The sequence below is a fragment of the Phaseolus vulgaris genome, chromosome 10 (genome assembly GCF_000499845.2).
Source record: "Phaseolus vulgaris cultivar G19833 chromosome 10, P. vulgaris v2.0, whole genome shotgun sequence".
In the NCBI taxonomy this organism is placed as follows: Eukaryota; Viridiplantae; Streptophyta; class Magnoliopsida; order Fabales; family Fabaceae; genus Phaseolus; species Phaseolus vulgaris.
Window position 1 is genome coordinate 20,378,393 of NC_023750.2, and position 19,946 is coordinate 20,398,338.

General features: G+C 40.5%; 4 protein-coding genes across 4 annotated transcripts; 1 reads left to right on the forward strand and 3 right to left on the reverse strand.

Annotated features, from left to right (window-relative positions):
• Window positions 1-598: 598 nt before the first annotated feature.
• Window positions 599-1,441, forward strand: LOC137816455 (uncharacterized). The gene has a single exon (XM_068619595.1). It carries the CDS (start codon window positions 599-601, stop codon window positions 1,439-1,441), a length of 843 nt encoding a protein of 280 aa, XP_068475696.1.
• Window positions 1,442-6,917: 5,476 nt separating this feature from the next.
• Window positions 6,918-8,892, reverse strand: LOC137818380 (5-OH-xanthotoxin synthase-like). The gene is made up of 2 exons (XM_068621774.1): window positions 7,805-8,892; window positions 6,918-7,713 (listed from the first exon to the last, which is right to left on the reverse strand). Exons 1-2 carry the CDS (start codon window positions 8,696-8,698, stop codon window positions 7,105-7,107), a joined length of 1,503 nt encoding a protein of 500 aa, XP_068477875.1. The 5' UTR covers window positions 8,699-8,892; the 3' UTR covers window positions 6,918-7,104.
• Window positions 8,893-14,191: 5,299 nt separating this feature from the next.
• Window positions 14,192-16,309, reverse strand: LOC137816464 (uncharacterized). The gene is made up of 4 exons (XM_068619608.1): window positions 16,179-16,309; window positions 15,598-16,018; window positions 14,729-14,967; window positions 14,192-14,564 (listed from the first exon to the last, which is right to left on the reverse strand). The coding sequence occupies exons 1-4, from the start codon at window positions 16,307-16,309 to the stop codon at window positions 14,192-14,194; spliced, it is 1,164 nt and encodes a 387-aa protein (XP_068475709.1).
• A 1,810-nt stretch (window positions 16,310-18,119) lies between these two features.
• LOC137816473 (uncharacterized) lies at window positions 18,120-19,004 on the reverse strand. Its single transcript, XM_068619622.1, has one exon. It carries the CDS (start codon window positions 19,002-19,004, stop codon window positions 18,120-18,122), a length of 885 nt encoding a protein of 294 aa, XP_068475723.1.
• Window positions 19,005-19,946: the final 942 nt, after the last annotated feature.

The window sequence follows — 19,946 nt, forward strand, 5'->3', positions numbered from 1 at the left end:
GATCTGATCAATGAAGAAAGATGTCTAGTTTTCAAGGACAAAATGCAGAAACTCCTGAAGGCTGGCCACATAAGGGAAATCTAATACCCTGAGTGGTTGGAAAACGTGGTTTTAGTGAAGAAGGAACATGGGAGATGGAGAATGTGCGTCGACTTTACATACCTGAATAAGGCCTATCCCAACATCGATTCCTTGATGGATAGCGCTTCAGGTTGCCGATTGTTGAGCTTCCTATACTCGTTCTCGGGGTACAATCAGATTCGCATGCACCCCCGAGATGAGTGCAAGACAACATTCATGAAAGAGATCTCTAGCTATTGTTATAAATTCATGTGTTTGGGGCTGAAGAACGTCGGCGTACCTACTAGAGGTTGATAGATAGGATTCTCACCCCCATGATTGGGCGAAATGTACAAGCATATGTGGACGACATGGTCGTCACCTCAGAAGAAAGGGATAAGCACTACAATAGCTAAGTACAAATTAAAGTTAAACTTAGAGAAGTGTGTTTCGGATAGAGGCAGGGAACTTCCTAGGGTTCCTGCTCACTGAACGGGGGATAGAAGCAAACCCGGATAAGTGTGGAGCAATCATAGGGATGAGAAGCCCCGCTAGTGTGAAGGAGGTACAACAGTTGACTGAGTGTATGATCGCCCTGTCCAGATTCCTATCAGCAAAAGGGGATAAGGGGTACCCTTATTTCCAGTGTTTGAAGAAGAGTAACCGCTTCACATGGACTCACGAGTGTGAAGAGGCGTTCCTCAAGTTGAAGGAGTACCTAGCCAGCCCACCTGTCCTCTACAAGCCGCAACCCGGTACTCCGCTTCGCCTTTATTTTGCAGTTACAAATCGAGCAATCATCTCAGTAATTGTGCAAGAGCAAAATCAGGAGACTTATATATTTCGTAAGCAAGGTGCTACAAGGGCCGGAGGTACGATATCAAGCCAACAAAAAGGCAGCCTTGGCGGTGGTGTTCGCAGCCCGGCGACTTCGTCACTATTTTCAGAGTTTCATAATGACTGTAATGACCGATCTCTCAATACGCAAGGTCCTCCAGAAACCCGATGTAGAGGTCGGATGGTGCATTGGGCAGTCGAGGTGTCAGAGTCCGACGTGCAATACAAACCCAAGGGGCCCATCAAGGGCCAGGTATATGCCGATTTCGTGGTAGATCTATCCTTAGAAACCACCCAGGTAAACGGTGGAGACTTTCAGTGGGTTGTTTCGTTGGGCAGGTCCTCTAACCAGCAAGGTAGCGGGGCTGGGATTATTCTAGAGGGACCTAACAGACTTTTGATCGAGCAAGCCCTTAGATTTGCTTTCAAAGCCAACAACAACCTGGCTGAGTATGAAGCCCTGGTAGCTGGAATGCTGCTAGCCAAAGAATTGGGCGCTCAAAGTTTGTTGGTAAAAAGTGACTCGTTGCTAGTAACCAGGTAAGTCACAGGTGAGTACCAGGCCAAAGATCCACAAATGGCCTCGTACTTGAGGTATGTCATGTTAGAACATATGGCCTTAAACAAAAGGGGGGGGGTTAATTGTTTATGAAATATTTTCGCAAACTTTGAAGGTATAATGAAGGCCAATGAAGAATCACAGACAAGGAAACTATGGAAAACAATGCACAAAGCTGTTTTAGTTTATTTCCAGAAAATCAACTGGTTGTTTTTTGCGATTCAATCTGTTGTTTTTATCAACAGTTAATAAAAACAACTTAAAACAGATATATGTGATATCAGGGAATGACAGAATCACACAAATAGATTTATATTGGTTCACTCTTACACCAAGAGGTACATCCGGTCCCTAGAAAACCACTAGGTATCTACTATGCAATCAAAATCCAGATTACAAACATACTACCAATGAAGTGACCTTGAACACCTCAAGACACACACTTTCTTTGGAAAACACACCACAGAATTCATAACAACCTATGATTTTTGTTTCCACCTTCAATATTCAGAAATACAAGATATACAAAAAGGATTACACCTGATGAAGATCAAATCAAAAGATTACAACAATCCTATTCCACTTCTTTGAGAAAACCCAAAAGCTTAAATGCAAATCTTGAAAACTCAAATCTGTTTTCACACTTTCACAAAATGTCTCAAATTATCTAACTCTTTTTAAGAGAGTATAACAATCTCTTTTAAATACTCCAAAAGTTGTTAAAAACATTTAAAGCAGGAGCCTATTTAGTTAGAAAACATTTAACGTTGATTTGCAAACATAACAAAAACTTTGTTATGGATTTTCAACAAACAATCGGTTGAATTCTCGAAACAACCGATTGAATTGGTTTGACAGCAAAGTCAACCAAGTCAAACAATTTAAAACCCTTTTCAAAAATCTCAAAGTGATAAACAACCGATTGAAACGACAAAACAACAGGTTGTTTTTCCACTTCTTCATAAAACAATCTTTTTCAAAAAGGTTTTGATTCCAAACTGTTTTAGATTCAAACAAAGAGTGGATTACAAAATATTCTACCCAAAACCCACCCACACACACAACAACTTTAGCCTTCCATCAAACACCATGGATTTCGAGACATTAAAGCTTCAAGATCATCCTTGATCAACATGTTACCCTTTTTAGGGAAACTTTCCCCACATTTGAGTTGGTGCATGTCCTAAGAGAACATAATTCCTGAGCAAACCTGCTGGCCAAGTTGGCGAGCTCAGGTAAAGGAGGTCGACAGAGATCAGTTATCCAAGAGACCCTAAAAGTCACCCAGGACCATTGTAGATGGAGCACCAGAGGTTAGTCATATAAAGACCTTGATGGTTAGCTCGGCGAAAGGAATGGTGCACCTATCATTGATACAAGAAACGCTGAAGGTGCCCAAAATAAGCGTTTATGGCTTACCGGAAGAAGATTCGTTGGAGGTCTTACAGGTCGACATAGCGGAGATCTAGATGACACCCTATCAGCGCTACCTAGCTGATGGTGTACTCCCAGTAGAACCCACAAAGGCAAAGACGGTCAAAAGGAATGCATAAAGATACATCCTGGTTGACGGAAAGGTGTTCCGCCATGCCTACGCTCATCCTATCCTCACCTGCGTAAGCAGGGACCAGTGCACTCGTATCATGGCAGAGCTCCATGAAAGAATTTGTCGAAGCCACGTTTGAGGGTGAGCTCTTTCTTTGAAGGTCGTTCGAGCTGGTTACTATTGACCAACTATGAGAGAGGACTGCACGAGGTATGCGCAGCGATGTGAGCAGTGTCAGAAGCATGCTGATTGGCATCACGCACCCCCCGAGGAGTTGCAGTCAATACATAGCTCCTGGCCTTTCCATACCTGGGAATAGACATCTTAGGTCATTTCCCCTTGGTGATTCGTCAGATGAAGTATCTCGTGGTGCGATTGAGTACTTCACCAAGTGAAAAGAAGCTGAACCAATTGCGCAGATAACCACTCACCAAGGTCAAACACTTCGTGTGGAGGAACATTGTCATCCGTTTTGGGATCCCAAGACACTTGGTGTCCGATAATGTTACCCGATAATGGATCAGAGTGCTCAGAGCTCAGCACTCGGTGGTCGGACCTCAGCACCTGCTATACATAAGTCAGCTCGGCTCTTGGGTCATAATAGCGGGCCATGTAATTGGGTCCTAGTTGTATGAGTAAGTCCATTTTTGTATAATTAAGGTAATCCTTCGCATGTAAAGCCTAGGCGACTAGCAACGAGTAATTGTGGACCTAGGGGTGCGCTTAGTGCGTATGGGGTCTAGGTCAAGTAAGTGTCTTTCTTTTAAACCTAAGCCCATGTGTGCTAGGGCATGTAAGGGTTAGGTTGCATGCATGATGAAAAGGAACGTAGCACCACTTTAAGGGTGTCAACGTAAACAAATTGGACCCCTGATGCTTGTACATTAGTTGATACCCTGGTGGTTATTTTGTTATTATTTTATGCACTCCCTGGAGGAAATATTTCATTTTGTTGCTTGCAACACCTTGAGAGTGTGCCCCTAAATTGAATATTTTTGTGTTGAGTATGCTTTCAGTTGAGATTAGATTCTCGTGATGGAAAGTTGTTACAAGAGGTAAGTTATAAAAGGATTTTGAGACCCCAGGTTAAGGTACGTTATTTCTAAGACTGAAACTTGTTACTTCTTATTTCTTATAAGCCTTGTACTGACTTGATCGTCGGAGTGCAATCAACACGTAGGACCCCATGTTTCAACAGAGTCGTTTTCGAACGTAACAAAGGAAATAGCATATTCCAACAGAGACAAATAGAACTAGAACTTGTCATTAGAGTCAACCGAGAAGCAGATCAACCAGCAAAATATAATATTACTAAAACAAAAACATTAAAGAATTTATCAACCATAAAGATGAAACTTAATGAAGTATTGATAAAGAATTATGCCTGGACCAAGTTCTTTCCAGCGAGGATTTTGTACTGCCACTGAAGAAGAGACATTAATTATAAATGATTTTTTTTAATTATTTGTCTCTTGTGGACCAACTCATCACAGAACAAATCTTCACCTCCATGTGCTTCGTTTCAGATGCCCATGGCAAAATATATCAATGCCTGCCATTCACCCATTCAAACTGTAATAGTCTAATAATCAATAATTTGGCTACTTCATTTTTCATTTACCATTTTGTTTAATTATTTTAATAAAATTATATATTCATCCTCTTGTATAATATATATCTTAAATATTTATAAATTATAGCTATTATTACTTATTTTGTTAGTTCTCTATGAAGTATTAGTATTTAAATTTTTCATAATTATTGTTTAGAAATCTTTTATCGAACTAAAAATAAGATTAGTTTTATAATATAGAAATAAGGATAATATTTATTTTATTATAAAGGTGTTAAATTTAAATTTATTTTTTAAGTTAGTATTAAAGTAATTAAAAATCCATTTTAATCGAGATTGTGAGTTTATTATCCTCTCCTGTCGAGTCTTCTTAATTCTTACGTTCGACGCATCAAGATTTCACATTAATTAAATTAAGGCAAAATTATAATAAATTATTGTTAATAAATTTCATTTTAATAATCATATTTTATAAAAATAATTGATAAAAAAAATTAACAATATTCAATATCAGTAAATTTTGAATAAATTTTATATACAAAACTTCTCTATTATAGAGATTTTTTACTCTTCTTGCATTCCCTATAAGTCACATCCTCACCAACATTGGGAACAAAACTTCACTTCCGTGGCTAGTATTTGACTTGCAGTAATTCAATATGAACATATTAAATAAAAATAAATTTTTACTTGCTTGGTATTATTATCTTGCATCAGATGACCAAGCCGTGTTTGTGAGTTCATTAATAACGCTTTACGCATCCCCATGATCGAGGATCTTAAACAGAAGCATGTGATGCGTGAAAATAAAATATAAGAAGCCAATTGTTGTAGGAATATCTTTCACGTGTACCCTTTTTTTAAATATATACCTCTTTCAACAACTCTTTTAGGTTAATATTTCTAAAATTACACGTTTTAAAGGCCATTGCCTCCTCATTCATAATATAAAAAGAAGACTATATTTGTTTCATTTTACCATTGCCTCCTCATTCATAATATAAAAAAGAAGACTATATTTGTTTCATTTTAAAATAAAAACTTTATTAACTTAGCAGGATTCGAAAACAAAACTATAAATAAATAAGACTATATTTTTTTCATTTAAAAATAAATAAGACTATATTTATTTTATTTTAAAATAAAATCTACTATAAATATCAATAATTTTTAATATTTTTAATATTGTTAATTAAAATATTTATATTAATAATTAGTAATAATATTGGATTTTTTTTAGATATAGATTTGTAGATAATGTAAAATTTACCTATGGATAGAGATACATGAGTAATAATCTACAAGTACGGATACAAATTCGTGGTTAATATTCACAGGTAATACTGAATTTACCTATGAATTCAGGTCAGTGAATAATATTCGTATATAATGTTGAATTTACCTACGAATTCAGATTCGTGGGTAAAAATTTGTTAGTAAATCTGATTTTTTTTATAGTGATAAATAGCCACTTGCACGAGAAGAGAAAAATACAGCGCCACTTGACAAACTTAGTTGAATTTTTATATTAAATTCAAAAAAAATAAGGAATCTTCTCATTTTCTGCATAGTCAAAGCCACACACACAAGGTACAAATTAAACAAAAAAAATGAGGAAGGTAACCATAGTGATTAATGTTGGTCATCTCTATTTCAAAGTTACATCAAAGATACTAGAAGGTGCTCATTCAAAATGAAATATTCACAGGATGCTTGAATTTGATAGAAGTAGCACAAAATTCTTGGTGGAGGAGATGACCTACTAAAGAAAAGTTCAACTAGATGAAAAATTTGCTATTAGACTTGATGAACAATGGTGTGATTGTGTGGGAAGTTTCAAAAACTTCACCTCCTGCGTTTTCATGTGCTTATAGTGTGCAAATATGTCCACAATGATTTCGACATGTACATCAATCAGGTCTACAAGTTGGATGAAGTTAATAAATTTAATGACAAAGATTATCCACTAACACAAAAAGATCCTTAACTTTGCACCAATCCAACAACTAGTAGAAGTTCTAAAGGTTGTCCCAAGTCATTAATAATTATGACTTAAATGAATATATGGGAATAAGATTGTCTCAAGGAATGCTTCTATTGTCAAACCATCTTGAAAGATACAAGAAATCATTGTTCGAACAATGTGTATATCGATGGATTAATAAATTATTTTTCTATCCCACCCCTTTGATTAAATTTCAAAATTTATCTAATTACTTTTATTCAACAATTATTTGTTACTTAATTAAGTTATATTAACGTAATTTCCTTTTTGAATATTTTAGATTTAAAAAATTTGGCATTATAGCATTAGGGTGAAAAAATGAGATGTGTGAGAGAGGTTTATAGTAGATGATAAAAATGACATTAACATAAGATGGTAAAAGATGATGAGTACAAGATGTGAGGTGATGTTGAGAGGGGAGAAGAGAGGATGGAGGTAATGAAAAGTGATATGGGCCCTTATTTACCTACTTTGTGGCAGTAGGATTGGGTATGGTGCAAACAATAATAAAAAGAAAGATAGATTTAGATAACACGTTTGGCGAGAAGATGAAGAGGATTCCTCTTGTGAACGGTGAGTCCTGGATCGGTCAAAACATCAAGGTCATCTGGTTTCATTCCTGCTGGCAATTCCCAATCGAAAGCATTAAGAAGATTAGCAAGGATGAGATCCAAGGAGGCAATAGCCATAGGCATCCCAGGGCAAACTCTACGACCAGAACCAAATGGAAGAAACTCATAATCTTGCCCTCGATAAGTTACACTACTATCCAAGAACCTCTCTGGATAATACTCAAATGGGTTTTTCCAGTTATCAGGGTCCTTATGGATCGCCCACGCATTCACGTACAATGTTGTCTTTGCTGGTATTTCGTAACCTCCTATCACGCATGCTTCATTTGTTTCTCTTTGCACAAGAATTGGCCCTGGTGGATAGTATCTGAATGTCTCTTTTATCACTGCCTTCAAATACGGAAACTTCTGTACATCATCTTCGTCTAGAAATTCCTTTCTTCCTCCCACACTCCTTATTTCCTCTTGCACTTTCTTCATCACTCTTGGATTCTTCAGTAGTGCCGTCATATTCCACACCAATGAGGCTGAACTTGAATCTGTTGATGCTAGAAGCAAGTCCTGAAGAGAGACATGAGAAGTGAATGGAGTTAGTTAGAGAAATAGAAAAAAGTAAATGACAAGAAATGGAAAAGAAGAAGCTTATCCATACCATGAGGATGGCTTTGACCACGTCGTCTGTCATTTCTATGGAACTCGAACCCTGCTTCTGCAGTTTGAGAATGATATCTGTCACATCCTGATTCTCTGGATTCACTTTTCTCTTTGGATCAGAGTGTTCATCAATGGCGTCCTGGAAGAACTCATCAACCTCCTTGAAAATAGTACGAAGACGAGCTTTCTTTCCAGTTACAGTATCGATCCAACCCAAGGAAGGAATGAAATCAGAGAAAAAGAATGCAACCATCATCTCTTGACAACCTTTGAGTAGTGAATAGAACCTACTCCCCTCCGCTGCGTCATCTTCATAGCTTCTCCCAAATAGAATTCTACATATCACTGTGCTCGTAAGAGACATCATCGCTTCTGTAAAATTAGTAAGCTTTGAAGATGAAGCGTTCCTAGATATTTTTATCATCATATTCTTCAACTCACTACGTCTTATTGGTGAAAATGTTGAGACTTGTTTCTGGCTAAGGACATTGAGAACACAAATTTTTCTAATTTCTCTCCAAAACTCACCATATGGGGAGAATATAACATCATAGCCTTTGAAGAACAGTGTTTGTTGGCCAAGTAATTTAGGTCGTCCACAACACTCAAGGTCATGGTCTTTCAACACCACTTTGGCCAATTCAGAGGTGCAAACAGCAATGGCTCTCCTTGATCCAAATCTAAGGGAAACGATAGGTCCGTATTTCTTTGACAGTTCCCATAGCTGCAGATGGAGAGTTGTACTGTCCACCTGAAGAAGGTTCCCTACTATGGGAAGCCCTCTTGGACCAGGTGGAAACCGTGACCCCTTCCCCTTTCTAAGATTTTGGACAAAGATTAACAAAAGAAGAGGAAGAGCAAGGTATGCAAGAGTTACAACTGCTGCAACCATTGTGTTTGTGTTTGTGTTCTATCACAACCAAAGAGGTTCAAGACCAAAGAGGTGCAAGACCAAAGAGGTGCAAGACCAAGAGGTGCAAGACCAAAGAGGTGCAAGAAAACTGGCCTGGAATCAAACACTCTTTCCTCACCCTTATTTATACTACACAACAGACCCTTCCCACCACAAAATGCCAAACCAATATTAAATGCTATCATAAAATGTTATGCCTACAAAAACATTTTTATAAAATATAAAAATAATTCTTCATTCACAATTATGCATGCATGGACCAACCCCATTATATTATTTCCAACTACTGCAACTGAATAACAGTCATTCATCACTCTTCACTCTTCACAGAGTTACATAAAATTGTATTTTTATTTTTTTACATAATATATATTTTTAAAATATTTATATTGAGTAGTTCCTATTTATCATTTTCTCACGTGTCAATAAAATGGCGGATCATCCTAACTACCAGATCCAAAAGCTTCACCACCATGAGTTACATATGAAATGCAATAATTCAATAACCACTGAGCTAAAAAGAGTGAGTGGTTCTCATTCTTGTAGTATTAGGAATATATCGTTTAGTTGATTTTGATTCTATCATTTTTGACATGTTGAATTAAATCAAATACAGAGGGCGAGCTAAATGGGAAATGACAAAAAAATGTTGTCAAAGAAGAAAAATAAGCAATAAAATTTTAATGTCTAATTATTAGAAAGTATTCTAAAAGTTATGTAATTTAATTAATTTGATACGAGATATCTTCTTAGATAAATATATCATAAATACAAAAAGTTTTTTATTTTATTTTACTCAATTATGTTTAGAAAAACATTCATTTTTAATAATTGTTCTTGTCGTGTGACTGCCTTTCGCGGGTGGTAGGGATTGCGTTGCCGGGTTGTCCTAGAATAGAGCTCCGTTGTGACAGAGGACGTCCTACATGTTGATTACACTCCAACGATCAATTCAGTTAGGACTCATCCAAAGTAACAATAAGGTCAAGTATCTTAGAAAGCCTACCTTTACTTGGAGATCCACTCCTTTTTTATAACCATCTTTGCAACAACACTTGCTCAAGCGAAATAAAATCCTAACTCAAAATAAAATTGAGCACATAAAATAATAACAGGAAACTCACCTGTCATGTACATCAATTATTCAACATTATGTTCCGCGTACCCTTATCTTTTAAGGTTATTATCCACATCTATCAAAAATACTTTATACGTAACCAACATGCAACAAACAAACATACACGACTATCAATAAGCACATACCCACAACAGGACCTACCCCTACGTAAGGCAGCCACATTGTGTTTGTTTTCGACGGGCTCCTTCAATTGGGTTAAACCTATAATCTCTACCCAAGCCCAATAGCCGAGCTGACCACTCGAGATAAGTCGTTGACTGAGCCCCTGTCTAATACACAAGCGCCCCAGGCTTGAGCTTAGCTAGGTAAAGCAGAGAGTGTGATTGTCTTGGCAACTGATATGATAGTCTCAGAGGGGTTAGGTAGGCACAGTACACGAAGCGTCGTTGACACAACGTTTCACCTTAATTAATCCCTAACACAACGTTTCGAATCCCTCTTAAAGTTTCGTACCTCATTTTTCTGAATTCGAAACCCTTCCTTTCCCTCGAGTTTGCCTTTCACTCTTCTTGCGCCTTCCTCCTCAGAGTTTCTTCTTTTTAACTCTAACAGGTATCTTCTTTTTTCAATCTATTTATATCTTTGAGATCCTTTCCTATACTGTATGAGTTGAACCTGCACTCAAAGTTTACTCTTTCCGCCGATGATCATGTTTGTTCCTATTTCGCTTACATCTTCATATCTTAAAATGTTCATGCATCGGACTTGCTATTACTTATTCTGTTTGGTCTGAATTTTTCTTTTTGCAGTTTGCCTGTATGTTGTGTTTTTACATAAACCCTGTCATGGATTACAAAGCCTTATACCCTTGAGCTCCCCAAAACCTTTTGTAAGAGACCTCCTCATTTACTGCCTTTGAGCGAATAGTAACCCTAAAAAAAATGGCTGTCATTTTGGTGAGGAAAATGATAGGTTACATGTAGTTCCCTGTAGAGAAGGTGAACCAGTATGTTGTGACGAGCCTTCCGATCCTGGGAATCCTTTTTGTTTTTTCTATGCAACTGTGTTGAAGAAGGTCCGTGCACGTCTTCCTCTTACTTCGAAAAATATCTTTTAACCGAGCTAAACATCGCTCCATCTCAGCTACATCCCAATAGTTGAGCATTTGTCCGAGCCTTTGCTTTTTTTTGCATGCAGTTCGGCCTTACGCCATCTGTGGAGGTTTTCTTGTACTTCTTTTAGGCCAAAAAGCTAGGCCGCCAACTCTGGGTATCCTTCAACGGTGCCCGTGGAAGAGGCTTGCTTACCCTTTTCCAATCTTCTTTTATGAACTTCAAGGGTCACTTCTTAAAATTTCGTGCCAATAAATATCATCCTCCCTTCTGGATGGGTTCCCTCTATATTGGACCGAAAAACCATATTTCACTGTGGCCCGACGTTTGGAAGACCTGCCATCCTCCGACTAGGAAGTTTGTAAGTTCTTGTAGAGCTTACAAGTTGTTTTTGACATCGCTTACCTGTTGAGTAGAGAGTTTGACTCAGATGCCCTAGAGAGTTATACCGGTACATTTCTTTTTTAGACCTAGCGAGTTCTCCTTTTCTTTATAGATTGTAATCTCTTTTCTCTATCTTACTACAGGGAGGATGTTGGCCAGATTTAGCAAAGAAGAACTGGAGAACATGGCGAGAAAGTCAAAATGGCTAGTTAAAAGCCATTGAAAGCTCTTGAGGCCCACGCACCTACCGAGGATGAAGAAGACACCTGCTCGAGACTAGTCTTTCCCCTAAAAAGGAAAGTCCTTGTCATCCCTTCTACTACCTCCCCTTCTCGTGGCTAGGCCAGCTACGCTCAAGTGTCTCCACCCAGAGCTCCATCTCCCTCCCCAGTCATAGTGTCCAACTTCGAGGGGGGCGTTGAAAGCTCCAGAAGGAAAGGATTATGGGACCCCAATCTCGATGTTTCTGCTCATATTGAGGGTGCCCTGCTATTGCCTGAAGACGAGGAGAGGCTAAGGGCTCATAATGGACGCCATTCGCTCGAGGAAGCCATAAAACAATTTGGATAGGCTCTGGCCACAAGCTGCTTGGCCGTGGAGAAGATACAAAGCCAAGGGATCGCCACTGAATCCAAGATTCAGGAAAATGACGAGCTTCATCGAAAGGTGCCTGGCGTGCAACAGGAGCTTTCACACCTCCAAGCTCTCTATCAACGTACCGAGCAACTCGTAGCTGAGAAGACCAAAGCGACCAAGGAACAGGAAGTTGTGGAGATGAATCATCGCAAAAAGTTGTAGCACGAGTTGGCTTAGAAGGATGGGTTCCTTGCTAGCGAGATTGAAGTTTACATAGACGAAGCAACCCAAGCCTTTCTGGTGGGGTTTGAAGTTGTTGTAGAGCAAGCTTCCAGTCTTTACCCTAAAGTGGATTTTTCACAGCTGGCACCGGTTAAGGTTGTGGTGGATAGGGAGCTCAAGGGGAAGTAATCAAGCACGCCACAAACTAACTTAATTGTGCTTTTCTAGCGAACAACTTCTTTTCACATTTTATTGGCGTTATCTTATGTATGCAAACTTTTGTCTTAATTTGTTATTTCTCACCCCTCAAAGTAACTAAGATAACAATGCATCTAATCGCTTAGTTTAGACAAGTTTCAAACACAATCATTAAAAGCAATTAATGTTTTACCTTAAACGAGCGCAGGATGATGAGGTTATACGAATCGCTTCTGGTAATGATACTCATTCAAGGGCTCCTTTGATCACGATTTTTGCACCGTGTCTATTCATGAATCCCTTTTGATATCGAACTCGTAGTTGTCTGAGCTTCTAACGACATACACCATTCGCATCTCACGGGGCGCCTAGACCCGAGTGAACAATTGTTCACCGAGCTAACCTGACTTATTCAACGTTTCCCCTATGCGGTATCTATTCATCCAACAGAGCGCCCAGACTCGAACGTACACACCGAGTTAGCCCAACTTATCGTGCGACATTTACTTGTCTAGTAGCGCCTAGACTCAAGTGGTGGCTTACACACCAAGCTAGCCCGACTTATCGTGCAACATTTACTCGTCTCACACAACGCCTAGACCCGAGTGAACAACTATTCACCGAGCTAACCTGACTCATTGTGTCCCAACTCGGACGCTTCAGGTTCGTACTTACCCATAGGTAACTGTTTCATAGACAGGGCGCCTACTTGAGTGATACTACTGAGAAAGGTTATCACACCATGCGTCGATTTCAAGAAAACATAAAGGAAATAGTGTACTATCAAGAATAACTTTTCATTAGATAACCTCATTAAAAAACTCTCTTTAAGGGAAAAAGAGCGCCATCTCTAAGAATCACATTCAAGTAGTTTGGCAATAAGTACTTGGGAGGGTAAATTAACTGAAATAAAAACTTTAAATTTGCAACATTCCACATTCGAGGAATGGTTCCCCCTTATAAGGTTTCTAACCTGTATGCTTCATTTCCGAGTGCCTCAACCACACGGAACGGTCCGGTCCATTTTGGAGATAACTTAGTCTCCAGTTGATAAGAGTGAGCCTTTCGCATTACCAAGTCCGCAACTCAGAATTGTCTTGGTTTGAACTTAGTCCTCTGTCTAAGCTCGGTTTTTCTTTTCAGGGCCTCCGAATTAACACGGGCCTATTCACGGACCCCCTCTAGTAGATCCAAATTTGTCGTTCTTCCTCCGTTGGATTCCTCCACCACGAAATTTTGGAAACGAGGGGAGTTTTCGTGGATTTCTACTGGTATCATGGCATCTGCCCCATATACCAAACTGAAAGGTTTCTACTTAGTTGTGGATTGAGGAGTAGTGTGGTAGGCCCATAAAATCTAAGGAACCTCCTCCGACCACGTACCCTTAGCTTTCTCTAGTTTCCTCTTCAAGCCTTTCAACAACACCCGGTGTGCCTACTCCACCTGACCATTCGTTTGAGGATGCTCTACTGAGGCAAATATCTATTTGACCCCGAGCTTTGAGCACAACTTGCCCAACTGTTGGCTGGCGAATTGCGTCCCATTATCTGATACCAAATGCTTGGGAATTCCAAAACGACATACTATATTCTTCCAAACGAAATGTTGTATCTTATGAGCGGTTATTTGGGCTACCGGCTCGGCCTCGATCCACTTTGTAAAGTACTCGATGGCCACCACCAAGTATTTCATCTAGCGTATTGCCAAAGGGAAAAGTCCCAAGATGTATATTCCCCAAGTGTGGAAAGGCCATGGGCTATGTTTTGAACGTAACTGCTCAGTCGGCGCATGATGTCAATCAGCGTGCTTCTAGCATTGCTTGCACTGCTGAGCGTAAGCCCTGCAGTCTTCCTTAAAAGTCAGCCAATAAAACCCAGCTCGGATAGCTTTCAATGCCAAAGATCAGCCATCTATATGACTGCCACAAATTCCTTCATGTAGCTCCGACATTATTCGAACACACTGGTCCCCACTTACGCACATGAGTGTTGGCTGAGCATATCCATGACAGAATAGCTTGCCATCAACCAGGGTATACCTCCCCGCATTCCTTTCGATCATCTTAGCTTGCGTAGGTTCAGCGGGGAGTAAACCATCAACCAGGTAACGCTGGTATGGTGTAATCCAGGTTTCCGTGAGGTCGATTTGCGAAACAACAACTAATTCGTCCGATGGCATCTCGTACGCAACTACTCGAGGAACTCTCAGAGTTTCTTGAGTCAACGACTTATTATTCTTCCCATGTGCCAAGTTTATCCCTCCTCTGAACCTTCTCCTACAGTGTCGGGTGCCTTTAAAGTCTCCTGAATTACCGACCTTTGCCAGCCTCCCTTTCCCGAGCTTGCCAACTTGGACAAAAGGTTTGCATGGGAATTTTGCTCCCGAGGAACTTGTATCAATTTGAACTCGGCGAAACTCCCTTTTAACGTTATAATATACCTAAGATATGAAGCCAACTGTGGGCCCTTGGCCTGATATTCTCTTGAAACCTGTCCTTTAACAAGCAGCGAATCGCTTTTTACCAATAAATTTAGTGCTCCCAACTCTTGTGCCAATAACATTCCCGCTATCGAGACCTCGTACTTGGCCTGGTTATTACTGGCTTTGAATGAAAACTTCAGAGATTGCTCAATTAGCAGACCCCTAGGACCCTCAAGTATGACTTCTGCTCTGCTACCCTGCTGGTTAGAGGATCCATCGATCGATAAGATCCACCAAAAATCCCCGGGTCAGAACACGACCCCTCAGTTACGAGCTCCACCACGAAGTCAACGTACGCTTGCCCTTTGACTAGCCCCCATGGCTTGTACTCTATATCAAACTCGGACAACTCCACAGACTAGCAGATCATTCGTCCTGCTAGGTTGGGCTTTTGCAAAACCTTACGAATGGGTAAAACAGTCATTACAATTACTGTGTAGCTCTGAAAGTAATGAAGAAGTCTTCGAGTTGTGTATACCACTGCCAAGGCTGCCTTCTCAATAGCCTGGTAACGCTCCTCCGGCCCTTGTAATACTTTGCTGACAAAGTAGATCGGTGTTTGTGCCTAGTCCTGTTCCTACACGATTACCGAGCTAATTGCTCAGTCTGTGATGGCAAAATATAGGCGGAGGGGTGTTCTCGGGATGGTTTGCCTAGGATAGGGGGACTAGCCAAATATTCCTTAAGCTTGACGAAGGCTTCCTTGCACTTCGTTGTCCAGGTAAACCTGTTGTTCTTCTTCAAGAATTGGAAGTACGGATACCCTTTATCACCACTACCGACAAGAAGCGGGACAGGGCAACCATGCGTCCAGTCAATTGTTAGACCTCCTTTACATTAGCGAGACTCCTCATCCCAATTATCGCATCACACTTGTCGGGGTTAGCCTCTATACCCCTCTCGATTAGAAGAAAATCGAGAAACTTTCCTGCCTCTACCCCAAACACGCACTTCTCCGAGTTAAACTTCAGGTTGTACTTTTCTTTTGGCCCAAATAACTCTTCCAATTCGGCAATATGTTGATCTTTCTCTAAGGATGTGATGACCATGTCGTCTACATACGCTTGTACATTCTGCTCGAGAAGGGGAGCCAGGATTCTGTCCATTAACCTCTGGTATGTGGCACCGAGGTTTTTAAGGTCGAAAGGCATGACCTTATAGCAGTAGATTACAAATTCAGCCATAAAGGTGGTCTTATTTTCATCACTAGGGTGCATACGTATTTGATTGTACCTTGAGAATGTGTCCCTGAAAGCTCAGTAGGCGACAACCCGAAGCAGTGTCAGTAAAGGAGTTGATGCTCGGTAGAGGGTACGAGTCCTTGGGGCAGGCCTTATTCAAATCCGTGAAGTCGACACACATCCTCCACTTCCCATTATCCTTTTATACCAACACTATGTTTGCCAACCATTCGGGGTATTGAATTTCTTTGACATGGTTAGCACTCAGCAGTTTCTGAGTCTCCGCCCTTATAATGAAACGTTTCTCCTCGCTGAACTTTCTCCTTCTCTGGATCATTGGGCAGACCCTATCATCCATAGCAAGTCTATTGTTGAAGATGGGAGCTTTGATGTATCAAATCCACATGAAGCCTGGAGTTGTGCTACTTTCTAGGTTTGGGTTTAAGAGTAGGGTGTTTAGAATCTTTGTAAGATCAGTTCTTGAAGCCTACACAAAGCTTGATTAAAACTATTTTAAGAAACTAAGTGTTTTTCCAAGCAAAGGGAAAACAACCGATTGATTTATCGAAATAACCGGTTTTGTCACTTAGCTGGCTGGAAGTTGTGAAACTGCTTTTTGAATCAGTTGTGTAACTGTTTGACTCATTCAACCGATTGAATCGTGGTTTCAACCGGTTAAATGTGTGTTTTCATAACAGTATTTTGAAACCTGTTTTAAACTGAGTCAGTTGTTCAAATGTGCCTTAAATTGTAGCTTTTCAAAGGCTATAAATATAGCTTCATTTTCAAATCAAAAGATACTAGAAATACAACAGGTATTGATTCAGATTTGAGAAAGAGATTTATTTTAAGAAAGGATTTTAAAAAGCAAGATTGTTGTCACACTTTGCTGTGTGGTAACAAGTGTTGATCATAGGATCTCTGGTTCTGTAAATCTAGGTGCTTTCTATCCTGTTTAGTATCTTTTAATTGTTCATATTACATACTTTTTGTATTTGAAAACCTGTAAAGACAGAGGGTGTTTTGTCCAGAGGTGTGGTGTGTGCAAAGGGGGTGAGTAGGCTTTGTGGGATTCAAAGTCACCTCTTTGTGGTGTGGTTTGTGTAATCTGTGATTGGTTACATAGTGGAATACTCAGTGGTTTGACTGAGGACTGGATGTAGCTCAGTGATTGAGTGAACCAGTATAACTCCTGTGTGTAAATCTCTCTTTCTCTCAAACTCTCAAACTGTTTGATATTTCGCTGTTACAAACAACCGATTAAATCATAACTTTAACTGGTTGAAATTCTGATAACTGTTTCTGTTAGATTGTTTGATTGCCTTCCTTAAGTGCTTATCTGAGTTGTTTGTTAAGAATTCATTTTGAAGCAAGTATTTGCGAAAATATTTGATAAAACAGTTCCCCCCCTCTAGTTTAAGCCATCATTTCTAACATCTATGGCATAGGAAATCAAGATTTATCCAAGGCATGTCAGCGGAGGACCAAGTGAATGCGTCCATGTGTTTGGCTATTACTTCAACTATCTTGTCCTGCAATGTTGGATCTACTGAAGCACCCATCTTGAACACCTTTCCACCTATCTCTCTTTCTTGGACCTCACCCGCGGGCCCTGACCGTCGTTCGCTGGCGATTCCAATTTCTAGGACTTCAACAGTTCCTCCTCCTTGGACGGCGACTGCCGAGTATGTCCTCCTCTTATTCTTCAAGCTGCTTTCATAACATTTTTGGCGGTCTTCTGGTCTAATTTAATAACGATCACATCCCTCTCTAGTGAGGGTAACTTCATCTTCATGTGCTTGGTTGAGGCTACTGCCCTCAACTTGTTAAGGGAGGGTTTGCCCAAGAGTAAGTTGTAGGTTGAAGGTGTATTAACTACAATGTACAACGGTCCTTGCAGCCTTATCATCAGAAAAGGTCGCCCTCAGATCAACGTACCCCCGCACCTCTACTTGGTCCCCCGTGAAGCCTACCAAGCATCCATCGTGTGGCCTCAACTGGTCGGGAGATATCCGCTAATTGACAAACATCAACCAGAACATCACATCTTCCGAGCTGCCCTAATTGATAAGAACCTGGTGCACTCTCCTCCCTACCATGACGACATATATCACCACTTAGTCATTGTCGTGGGGAACCACATATCCCAAGTTAGACTTCGTGAAGCTCTAGTTAGCCTCGGGCAAGGTATCCACGCTTCTCACATCCAAGGACATCACGACTCTTGCGTATCTTTTGTGCTTGGTGGCGGTGCTACCGCCCCCCGAGAATCCTTGCGAAATAGTATTCAACTTTCCGTTGACGGGTACTTCATGAGTCTGTTTTGCCGAGATCACCTCTCCTTGAGGCTCTTCCAGACTAGTCTCCAAGTATTCTTTTAAGAAGCCTTCTCTCAGCAACTCGGTCAATTGGTGACCTAGTGCTAGGCACCGTTCGATACTGTGTCCGAAGCCTTTGTGGAATTCACACCAAACGTCGTTTCTTGACCCCAGAATTTTGTCAGGCTTTTGGGGAAACCTTAATTTCTCTATTGTCTCGGGTATTGCTACAGCCTCCTCGATGTTAATGTGTGCGACAACTCTTCGTTGGATCTCGAAGAACGTCTCCGCTTGATTTCTATTCAAAGAGTCACTGAAAGGTCCCATTGTGATTCCTTGCTCAAAGGCGGTAACCATCACGTCTTCGTCATGGGTCTGGAGTCTCAGCATGAGCGCCCAAAACCTGTTCAAGTACTCCTTCAACGTTTCCCCCTCTCTCTTCCTGACGATGAAAAGGTCGTATAATACCGAAGGTGTAACCTGGTTGGCGGTGAACTGTTCTCGAAATAACCTGACGAACTGTACGAAAGAGGTTACGTGGCCATCAGGGAGCCCACTAAACCACTGTAACGTCGTACCTGTGAAAGTAATCATGAACATCTTGCATCGAACAACGTCTGATCCTCGTGAAACTATCATCTCGGCATTAAAAGCCATGAGATGGTTTTCAGTGTCTTCTACCCCTGTGAAGATGGTTTTAGACGTGATGTAATGTGCTGGCACTAATTTGTCCATGATCGCTCGTAAAAAGGGCTTAGGGCAATCCCTCACAGGTAGGTTTGCCCCTTTTCTCCTTCACTGAACGTGGGTCGCGCCATTGTAAATCTCGACGGATGTCTTCATTGGTTTGACACAACTCCTCACGTAATCTTTCCTGCTCCTGTCTAGACTACTCGTTAGCCTCCTGGAGATTTCTTATCTTCTCCATAAATTATTGCAATGTGGGAGCCTCGACTGCTTCTGGTCCCGATGTTCCTTGCCTAGTACCCCTCATCTTGCTAAGAAGTTCGATCGCAGTTGTGCATGGGATCAGATTTTATCGAGCCCCACGGTGGACGTCAAATGTTCTCGCCGTTTGACTGCCTTTCGCGGGTGGTAGGGATCACGTTGTCTGGTTGTCCTGGAATAGGGCTTCGTTGTGAGAAAGGGCACCCTACCTGTTGATTATACTCCCACGATCAAGTCAGTTAGGGCCCATCAAAAGTAACAACAAGGTCAAGTATCTTAGAAAGCCTACCTTTATCTAGAGATCCACTCATTTTTTATAACCATCTTTGCAATAGCACTTGCTCAAGGGAAATAAAATCCTAACTGAAAATAAAACTGAGCACATAAAATAATAACAAAAAACCCACTTGTCATGGACATAAATTATTCAACATTCTGTATAAGCGCGCACCCTTATCTTTTAGGGTTATTATCAGCATCTATAAAAAATACTTTATTGGTAACCAATATGCAACAAACAGACATACACGACTATCTATAAGCACATACACACAATAGGCCCTACCCCTATGTAAGACAACCACATTGTGTTCGTTTTCTACGGGTTCCTTCAATTGGGTTAAACCCATAATCTCTACCCGAGCCCAATAGCCGAACTGACCACTCGCAAGCCCACACATAGGACCGAGCTATTATCGAGATAGGCGGTTGACCAAGCCCCAATCCAGT

Excerpts from the sequence above, each read along its gene's own strand:
- LOC137816455 (XM_068619595.1), top strand. The coding sequence starts at position 599 with ATGAGAAGCCCCGCTAGTGTGAAGGAGGTACAACAGTTGACTGAGTGT.
- LOC137818380 (XM_068621774.1), bottom strand. The coding sequence starts at position 8,698 with ATGGTTGCAGCAGTTGTAACTCTTGCATACCTTGCTCTTCCTCTTCTT. Across the intron at positions 7,714-7,804 it reads TGGTCAAAGCCATCCTCATG|GACTTGCTTCTAGCATCAAC; the intron begins GTATGGATAAGC and ends GTCTCTCTTCAG.
- LOC137816464 (XM_068619608.1), bottom strand. The coding sequence starts at position 16,309 with ATGGATGATAGGGTCTGCCCAATGATCCAGAGAAGGAGAAAGTTCAGC. Across the intron at positions 16,019-16,178 it reads GAAATTCAATACCCCGAATG|GGACACATTCTCAAGGTACA; the intron begins GTTGGCAAACAT and ends CTGAGCTTTCAG. Across the intron at positions 14,565-14,728 it reads CAGTTGGCTTCATATCTTAG|GAGAAGGTTCAGAGGAGGGA; the intron begins GTATATTATAAC and ends CCGACACTGTAG.
- LOC137816473 (XM_068619622.1), bottom strand. The coding sequence starts at position 19,004 with ATGGACAAATTAGTGCCAGCACATTACATCACGTCTAAAACCATCTTC.